General features: G+C 38.8%; 1 protein-coding gene across 1 annotated transcript; it reads left to right on the top strand.

Moving 5' to 3' along the window:
• The first annotated feature begins 2424 nt into the window (after positions 1-2424).
• LOC137272911 (uncharacterized) lies at positions 2425-7575 on the top strand. The gene is made up of 4 exons (XM_067805333.1): positions 2425-2483; positions 4032-4305; positions 5238-5395; positions 7025-7575. Exons 1-4 carry the CDS (start codon positions 2426-2428, stop codon positions 7261-7263), a joined length of 729 nt encoding a protein of 242 aa, XP_067661434.1. The 5' UTR covers position 2425; the 3' UTR covers positions 7264-7575.
• The last annotated feature ends 2847 nt before the right edge of the window (positions 7576-10422 follow it).

The following is a 10422-nucleotide window of genomic DNA, read 5'->3' as shown; positions in this document are numbered from 1 at the left end:
GACGCCGCGGCAAATCACTAACAACTGTGATAAAAATCTTGAGTCCACTACAACAATACATGGAGGGGCATTTTGGTCTTTGACTTTCCATAAACATGATATATTTACACGTGTCCTTACACTACAATGACCAGTTCTCGCAACTTCCCAAAGACTTGGAACGTTACATCTAACAGTGCAGCAATCTTGTGTGACGCTAGGGTAGCTTCGAAAATCTCGGTTCAGTGGTACACCTACACGCACATAACTTGTAGCAGGAACGCTTGGTTCCATTTCGACTTAGAATAGTAGTTTGGTGTGGAAGAACATCCCACAGAACAAGGAACAGTCTAATGGTTGTCTGCGATGGATCAAGAATAATGCTGTATGGATACTAAAGATTAGTTTAAAATAGGTTCACTGCCTGTCAGAATGGCAATCACTGTCTTATCGGTATATTCACGGAAGAAGACCCTACTTTCCTGTCTGACATGGAGATCAAGTATTCCCCGGGGCGTCCTCTCAGATCAGCCTAAGCTACCATGTGTCGTAGACTAGCCATGAAACCGTTCGTTGCATGTATTTTGACTACAGGCTGTAATGAGTAAATTGTTTCGCACGATAAGACGAGGATTAGTGTACACTTGTAAAAGTTCTAATAAACCCAAACTATTTAATCAAAAGTTCATTTTGTTAAATCCACGGACGATCGTCGATTCGTATGAGATTGTGCCTTTTCCTGAGAATGTGGGTTCGAACACGAGGTTGTACGCAAAGTAGTATTATTAATGTATGAAAGTAGTATTATTAATGTATGAAAGTAGTATTATGTTTGACCTGGCCCAAAACCACCATTAACAATACTACTATGGAACCACTAAAGAAACTCGAATTTGTACTTTACTGACGAATGAAACCTAAATATGACTCTAGCTACATCAGACAACTTTCTCAAAGGCATTGTATAACAACGCTCATTCTGACTCAAGATTCAAGACCATGCACTCTTTTAAACGTAATGCTTTCTTTAATGCCACACACCTCTGTCAACGGCACAACTGGTTTGTTTGAAGAACAATATGTATATTCGTGATGTATACACTTAGATATAACAATAATATTTCTTAATGAACAGATATTTTTATGGGATTTTTTCACTTTCTTATCGACACAAGTGCGATTCAAAATTGTCCAAATTACATTTTTGTCGTAACTGCATTTCCTGACTCCGCAGTTGTGAGTGAGGTGATCATAACGTCTACCACTTGTTTTATCGACGTGACGTAGCCGGTTGACTATAGCGTGCGGCATCAGCAAAATACTTTCCGCAAAACTATCGGTTAGGACCACCGGTTAACCATTCTCAAACTGAAAGTATACCGAGCTTTGTTTCTAAGAAACTGAAAGAGCGGCTGATAAGTTCTATTATATATTTTATCATTATTTAGATTTAAACATTGTTCATTCCTGCATCGATTTATAAGAAGTAATGAGTGGTTCGTTAATTTTGCAAAACATGCAGTAATTTTGTCAAATGAAGACTTGTAAGAAAACAATCTGCAACTACATCCCCCCAAATATGTTTCAAAATAGAAGATCTCCAAAATTCATATTTACTGTTTTTATTGATACTGAGCATAAGATTCCCTTCAGCAGAATGTACATACAAAAATATAGTTTTAGAATGAAAACAATGTAGACGTATTCTTATATACGATGTAGCTTAGGTAGATTTCGATTTATAATAAATAATTGTTATAAAATCATCTGAGAGTCACATTTTTATACGGAGCAGCAAGGCGAACTAAATGGAAAACAACTTTTGACCCGAGTTTTCAAAAGCCACATTATCTAGTCGATTTGACTTCGCGCACCTTGAAAGCATGGTCCCTCACTTCATGGTACACTAACTCGTGGTTATAAATGTATAAGATTTATAATGCGGGGCGTAAATGTTTCTGACGCATGGCTGCCACTTCGCTCCAGCTTTTTCCAATCATTTAGTGAAACGGGCAACATTTAACGATTGCAGCAATTGTTAATGACTGAATATGCCTCTCCATGTCGTGGGATGTATACATATCCCTAACTACTTTTGCTCAATATACTTTATTCTAAATAAAATTAATCTTTTGTGTTTTATTCAATACCATATCTATATGCTGTGTACGACGGTAGTGTGCAAATGTATCCTGAAATTGTTCCAAGTGTATACGTACAATGGGAAATATTTTAAACGTTGTCAGTAGTTCGCCCTTATTGTCAGTCACAATGATGCTTCGATCAATGTTTTCCATTAACTTTGGGCATGGGCATGGCTGCGCGTTCTGTAAATTCATTGATTGTCTATATAATTATGCTATAAAGTAAACACACACATAATTACGAATACATTAATAGATATTTTGGTTCCAGACACCCAACAGTGACCATCGCAGCGTGAAACATGAATGTGTACATCTCGTATGTATTGTGCTGGTCAGTTTTTATTCTCCAAGCTGAAGGTAAGTGTCCTTACCTTCTTCTCAAATCCACAAATTGCCTTAATGTATACTGATGAAAGACGACAGGTCATGAACGGGATTCCAACTTTGAGAAATGGTAAATTAGTGCCAATATGCACTGCGACTTTAGAATGAACTTTATGCTTAATTCTTGTTGAATGTCAGTTTAGATGGTAACTCGCTGGGATATTTTACCCGTAAGCTCTCTACAATCCGATTAATGACTTGATGAAGAACTATATACAGTAAGCATTTTAAAGTTTAATAGGTATTTGTTGCTTGTGAAAACATTTCTCATGCTTCCATGTATTGTTCAAGTTATTGTGATTGAATTGGGTTTTACGCCGCTTTTTGCAATATTCCAGCAATATCACCAGAAATGGGCTTCACACGTCAAGTTATACATAAAACCTAATTTCAGCGTCATTTCAAAATTAAAGAATAAAAGTGTTTAAACCTTGCTTCAACGCCAGCAAGTGGGTGTCGACATGAACCTTACCATCATGAACTGGTGCCGGGACTGGTGCTCGGATATGGGTATTTTGTCTGTTTGTGTCAAGATTAACTTGCTCAAATTTCCATACATACAACGATTTAGGACAGACTGCTTAGATTCAAAGGTCTTTTATAAGCTTGGTTATATTTTCTGTACAACTCTTTACCATGCTCTCACTTGCGTTAGGCATATGCTTTGGATCTTGTACCTGTTTGGCGGCCCGTACATTTTCTGCATAAAACCAGACAAGACGAATATGTTGTTTTCGTATAGCCAGGTTTTGGAATGCGACCCCGCCGTTGATGCAATCTCATAGATTAGCTCACTAACTTAGATAGTGATTTGTGTTCTGTAATTTCAAATACCATGGATCATTTAGTTTGATGTGTTGTTATTACTCGTACTTTGCGAGCGTAGCAATTATCAATAACCGTACTCACCTTAATGTTTCCATTGACATTTTAGAGATTATTACTGGTGTAAGATTGTCTTAAATCAGCTAACAGCAATCCAAACCTGAGATTTTGCAGACTGCTGTTCTATAGCGGGAACATTACTAAAGCAACAAACAAACTCATACAAGTAAACTTGCATCTCTTGTACAGATTTAAAACTGGGGTATGTTTGCTTGGCGGTATTCAAAATGTCTTGTCTGAATTAGCTTTAGAATATCTGTATTCCTTTAATTCAAAACAAGAGATATCTGTCAGAAATGAGAGGGCGTAATGATTCTTGACCATGTTGGTCAGTATTGCACTATCCTGGCCAAATGACAAACGGTTCGCAACTTTGTTTAACGTAAGTTAGCAATATTCAACCCTCATGACTATAGTCTGTAAACACATTTGGCGAAACCACCAGGAAACGCTTGGTCCAGACTCGATTATTTTCCACCGATGCATATCTGTAAGTTCGTCGTTAAACAAACAATCAATACAGATGTGTCTACATATACGCAGGTGAGGAAGGAAAATACATAGTATTTACAGTAACTGCAATGAAGAAACAGATGTTTGATCATTCACAAAATTATTACATTTCTTTGCTACCAGGATCTCAAATAGAAATATTTTCCTCTGGAGACGGTGTTATGATCAGCACAAAGACCCATGGGGTGGACATTCAAGGATGTCCAAGCATCATGTTTCAGCTGAAGGCTTGCCAAGACGCCCTAGTTTGGCTAGGAGATGGCTCTGCGACTGAATCATACGAGTTAGTGATTGGGGGTGCGTCCAACCAGAGAACTTCCTTTAGAAACTGTGGTTCATGTATTACCGGTGGGATCTTGTACCCTTCTCCCAAAGTGCTGGACTGCAATAATTACGTGTAAGAGCTGTTCATGTATTGTAAAAGCGTTTTCACCTAAATAAGCTGTAATACCACTGTTTTGTATTGTGTGTAGGCTATTGAGCAGTGTATGCCATGTTTGTATCGCCTACAGGCTATTTCACTGTGTATGCCACTGTTTGCATAGTATACATTCTACTGTTCACTCTATCCTCTTGCTTGCATTATGTTCAGGCTATTGTGCACTGTATACCACTGTTTGTATTGTCTGTAGCCAATTGTTCGTGGTATCCTTCTGTTTTGTACTGTGCAGACTTTTGTATTTTGCACTATATGCCGCTGTTTGTATTGTCTGCAGGCTATTGTACAATGCATTCCACTGTTTGTAGTGCGTGCAGACTACTGTGTACCGTATTCCGCCTTTTAATGTGTGTAATGCACACTAAATTCCAGTGTTATATGGGGCCGAAACAGTACGCTCTTACCACGGCATTGAGGTACAAGGCATTCGGTTCGGTATTTCTTGAATTATACTCACGATTAAAGCTTGGAATTGACATTTTAAATTTTTTCGCGTCCATCTTGGATTTACATGTACGAATTGAACTGTCCATAATATTTATACAGAGACATAAAGGAATATACAATTACACTGAAACGTTTGGTCCCTCTGAGTGGCATCAATCTTTCAATTTATTAATTTTCAGTTTCTGGCCGATGGGTCCTTATGAGATATGATCATTATTGAGAAAATTGACAAGAGCCAAACCTTATAATAATAATAATCATAATCTTTGTTATTCTGAAGAACTAGATTAAAACGAAAATAGAAGATATATTTTGATTGCATTACGGTAAACAAAAAAGGCGAAATTTTACTGTTCTACAAATGCCACGGTGTAACGTTTCACCACTACAGTTGTACGGGGTCTACAGACCTCTCTTTTCATCTGCTTAACTTGTGTTGCCAGGACTCTGTGGTTGGAGTGGTCTGACTACCATGTTGCGCTTGGGAAGGGCGACACCAAGGGGGCGGGTGTAATCTTCAACCACACCACCGTATTTTTGCGCCAGTTCACTACCATGATGGTTGCAGGAAGTAATACAGCCGTTGCCAGATTTCTGTTTGGTAGGTCACAAGACATGACTATTATCTTCTTTCTGTCCACTCTCGCAAGCAGGGTCTACAGTCCGTTTGATTTCATCTGAGACCGATCAATTGTCCACTAGCATAAAATCTGATAATTACAGCAAAACCAAATTTTGCACGGTCAAACGAAATAACAAAACGTGCAGTATTTTGTTGTCACCTTTCGATATGTACGAATATATCACGATTGGGGCAGGGGGTTGACATGAGGACCTCCAACACGTCCCGCCAGAACGGCCTTTTATTCGACCAAACAGAATCGCGAAAGTGAATGTGTGAGAGAGCCATATCGTGATTATGAGTGAGTGAATGAGTTACGATTTTCCTGTCACGTCGGCATTATTTCTGCCGTATGGTGACTAAAACAAAGATTATATTGATCAGTTCCGTAATAAGATCGGTCGGCGAAGGAATGCAAAACAAGCAGACTATCATGTATGTATTCGATACATCTGATTCAAAATGTCAATTTCCTTTACAAAGAAAGTGATTAAATGTGAATTAATACTATTAATTTAAAAGATCTTTCTTTCAAGATAATTAGAAACATTGAAAATCTGAATGTGTTTTAATCATGAAACCTTGAATAAGTAACACAGTTAACTTAAACTAAGCATCTCTTATAACTTGCTTAATCTGGACATTCATTGACAGCGTAGATGCCTCTATGCCGTAGAACTCACGCACAATCTGGGATATATATCACACATTTGGACATTTTCTTCTACCCATTTTAAAATTTTGAATCGTGAACCTGTCAAAATAATCTTATTGTGCAGTCTGGAATCGAAGTGACTGTTTTGAAACTAATACCATATATTGCTCTAGAAATCTGGCCTATTTGATTGCAATGTTGCGGGTCGGTCATTTTTCCTATGGTCGTCCTGATATGAATATCTATGTCTTATGATCGTTAAATAGTGGGCGTCAGCGCTAAAATTCGATTTGAGAGGCTAATTGAAATAATTCATTTCGATGGCTCAAAGTATCCATCTGTCTAGTTGCGCGCTGGGCTTTGATTGGTATTATCTGGGATAATCCAAGCTCCCTGCGGGACGCTAGAAGGTTAATAGTCACATGACTTATCCCACCAGGTACCCATTTTCTGGGGTTCGATACCTGGCCTCGTCATACCAAACGTGCACGATACTTCATGGTATCCGGTGTGGCACAACACAATACAAGGCAAGACACACTCAACACAGATCCCGGGCCTTCACTCATAGAGTTTTATCCGGTTTAATCTATATGAATTCACCCACGCCATCACACTACAACTCTTTCAAGAGGGTCGCCATAGGCGATAAGCTACTATAATCACTATTTCAGCAATATTAGGTCGGGGAACGCCATAAACGAGCTTCACACTTGGCCATTTTGGGAATCGAACTGGGATCACCAAATGGATTTGACCCCACTTCGAGATACGGCTTACACAAAAAGAGTAAAAACATCTACCCAGTCCTGAAATATGTTTTCGCTTTGTACGTTAGTATACTGAATTTATCATGTATATACAGTTTACAGATCAGCTATCTCAATTATGTCGATGTTTTTGTTCAAGTGACACTTCGAGGTATATTTATTGTGCATCTTATACTGTTTTAGGGAAGGCTAATGAAGCCATATTTGAGCTGAAGTCTTCTGGCAATAAGTACCAAGGACAGCGACTCAACAATGGTAACGCCGGCTTGGCACCAACAGCCTGTGGTATCCTGTGTCTGAACGACAGAGACTGTGGGAAGTTCAGCCATGACGGCATTGGGCAATGCGACATGTTTGCCAGAGCAACGTATGAACTGCACAGTGAAACACAGTGGAAGTCATGGAACGAGAAGTTCTGTTAAGTATGCATGCGGTCATCTGAGTATTGTGCACAATATACAAATATCATTGTCAGAACAATATTTAAGTCAAAAACATTTTTGCTAAGTTAAAATGTCAACCTTAGAAATATATCGATACTATTAAGCACTGTTCGAGTATGCTTCACTACAGATGAATCAATGGATAAATCGCTTGACAGAGATTGTCTATTACCATGTTGATTTACACATCATAATACAAGAAAAACAAACACACTATGTGGTCAAACTTATACAAGCTTTTGCTTGAAGCCTTGTCGTCTGTGTTTTGTTTTCATTCACTTAAATATACGATATCAAACCCAGAGATTCTCCAGTCTCGATTTCCTGTCGAAACGGGGTTTGCGAATAAGCACAGTTACTGATTTTGTTGATATGAAAGAGAAAATGATATGTTAAGTTCGATTTATTTGTATATTTGTTGTTGACCTGATACTTATCTAGATGGAGGCAGTCTGTAAATAGTCTAATCAGAAACCTCAGTTATGAGAAACATGAGCATCGATCTAAACAAGTGGGATACGACAGCATGTGAGTGAGTGAGTGAGTGAGTTTAGTTTTACGTCGCACTTAGCAATATTCCACCCATATGGCGACGGTCTGTAAATAATCGAGTCTGGACCAGACAATCCAGTGATCAACAACATGAGCATCGATCTGCGCAATGGGGAACCGATGACATGTGTCAACCAAGTCAGCTAGTCTGACCACCCGATCCCGTTAGTCGCCTCTTACGACAAGCATAGTCACCTTTTATGGCAAGCATGGGTTGCTGAAGGCCTATTCTACCCCGGGACCTTCACGGGTCCGACAGCATGTGTCACCTGAAACCCAACTACCGTTAGTCACCGTTTACGATAAGCACAATATCTAACTACATCAATTGTTTGTATGTCGTTTGTGCCTGACATCAGCAGTGTTTGCTTACATCAAAATAACCTCGGACTCTAATTAGAGCTGCATGTGAACGCCTTTGTTCCCCATTTGCTTCACCTGAAGGCTTTCATGTATCGTGACGTTCAGGTATTTTTTCACCGAAACACATTCAGTAATTCAAAGCGTATTTATTTGAAGAGCAGTGTATCTATAAATCGATTTGCTATCACACTGATTGTCATCAGGCAATGAATACCTGGATTCTGAACTCCGATAAAACCAAAATGCATACATGTACGTTAATCGATTTCACCATATTATTCACTATGATATTTAATTAAAGGCTCTATTAACCAATCCCGATAGCACAAAATTATACAACTGGTAACTGTGAGTGCACGCTTAGTCTATGTGATGTGGATGGCTTTTTGTAAGGAAGATCATAGATGCGCCAGTGAAATGTTTGTTAATGAGACATTTCTTTACAGAGTAAACCATTTATTTGCTAAAATAAATTCAGCGTTACATATTTATATTTAGGATTACACCTTATTAAAAAAATACAAATCCTAGTGTTGAATCATATCCGGGATGCGAACTCACACCCTCAGAGTGAGGCACCTAACCGCCAGCACGCAAAGTAAGCGCCCAGTGCGCTGAGCCACCGCGACCCCTACTCTGAGGGTGTGAGGTACAGCATCTAATAAAAATTAATACCCCATTCACATTCTCATGTAAGTAAATTTGCTCATGTATAAACATACATACGTGTGCTAAGGTAAGTTTACTTTGCGTTTCACATTGAATTTATGTACAGTGAGTAAACTTGAAAGTGAGAAGATTAAATGTATTAAATTGTCTCAGTCTTTCTGTGAAAGTCAACAGAGGAAGATGTTCTCTTATCACTGGTGTTTATGAAGACGAACACAGTATCAGATATGCACTGCTCTTGCAATGGCCAATCTGTTCAGTACAGCGTCATGAATAAATCTAATGGGAACAAAAACTGATACGATACCTGTCAAATGAACAAAGGGGTGTTCGATCGGCACACAACTGTAGAGTTACATAAAACATAGTGACCAAGCTGTTCGCCAGCCCTCGGATGTACGAATGAACGTTGCATCTGCAATATGCTAGATGGCTTCATCTTCAGAATATAGACAGAACTGGGGGGAATGTTTGGATGTTGGGAAGTCCACTGTTTATAAATGCATTCATGAAGTTTGTCAGACCATATATATGGAGCTTTGCTTCCGGAATATGTAACTCTTCTCCTAAAAGAAGATAACACGACAGAGTATACTAACAGTAAATGCATTCACATGACACATTTACACACGTAATTTTGTTCATGGGTGCATTTATACTTTAGTATACTAACAGGTGCATGTGAACGGGGCTATTATAATGATATATAATATATTAATTTCTTTGTTGTGTGTTGCTTTCACACCTCGTTGGTGGTCAAGATGTAACTGTATGTACTTAATTCAACGATGATTATAACGTGATCCGTGAATGTCCGGGTTAGAATTGCTCTTCAGCAAACAATCGCCTAAGAGGCGACTAACGGATGGTCAGGTTTGCTGACGTACATAATGAAGCTAAAGTGAGTGCATATACTCCAATATATATTACAGACCAAAACAATGTAGAAAAAGCGTGACATTATGCTTTTAAATATGAATATTTAACAAACGTATTTAAGTTAAAATGTTACGCAATCCAGATGCGGCCTAAAACAACAAACAAACTTTTCACCTTCGAGGCAAAATAGTGGGACGTGGATACGATAGAATAATGTATGTGTAAGCTGAATGAAAAGCGGGTTTTTTTTCATGATAAAAAGGAACATCCATCTCATGAAAACTGCTATCAAGCAGGTGTCGTGTGATGGCCACGTGTCACTCATGTTCATATGACGCAGCTCAAACACTGTCAAGACTGACAGTACAAGTTTAGTTTATTTGTATCCTAGTACAGGATGGCTTACGTTATACCATGACCTCCCCGGTAGCCTGTTTCCTCACGAGCATCTAACGTTTCCGATGAAACAGATCAGATAACACAAACGGTTTCCGACAATGGATGTGAGCGAGTGAGTTTAGTTTTATGCCACACTCAGCAATATTCCAGCCACGAGGTGTCGGCCTGAAATAATCGAGTCTGGACCAGACAATCCAGTGATCAGCAGCTTGAACATTGTCCTGCGCAAATGGGAACAGATGACATGTGTCAACCAAGTTAGCGAGTCTGACCACC

The sequence above is a fragment of the Haliotis asinina genome, chromosome 2 (assembly GCF_037392515.1).
Source record: "Haliotis asinina isolate JCU_RB_2024 chromosome 2, JCU_Hal_asi_v2, whole genome shotgun sequence".
NCBI classification, from domain to species: Eukaryota; Metazoa; Mollusca; class Gastropoda; order Lepetellida; family Haliotidae; genus Haliotis; species Haliotis asinina.
The sequence above is the reverse complement of the archived record's forward strand: the minus strand, read 5'-3'. Positions and strand labels throughout refer to the sequence as shown.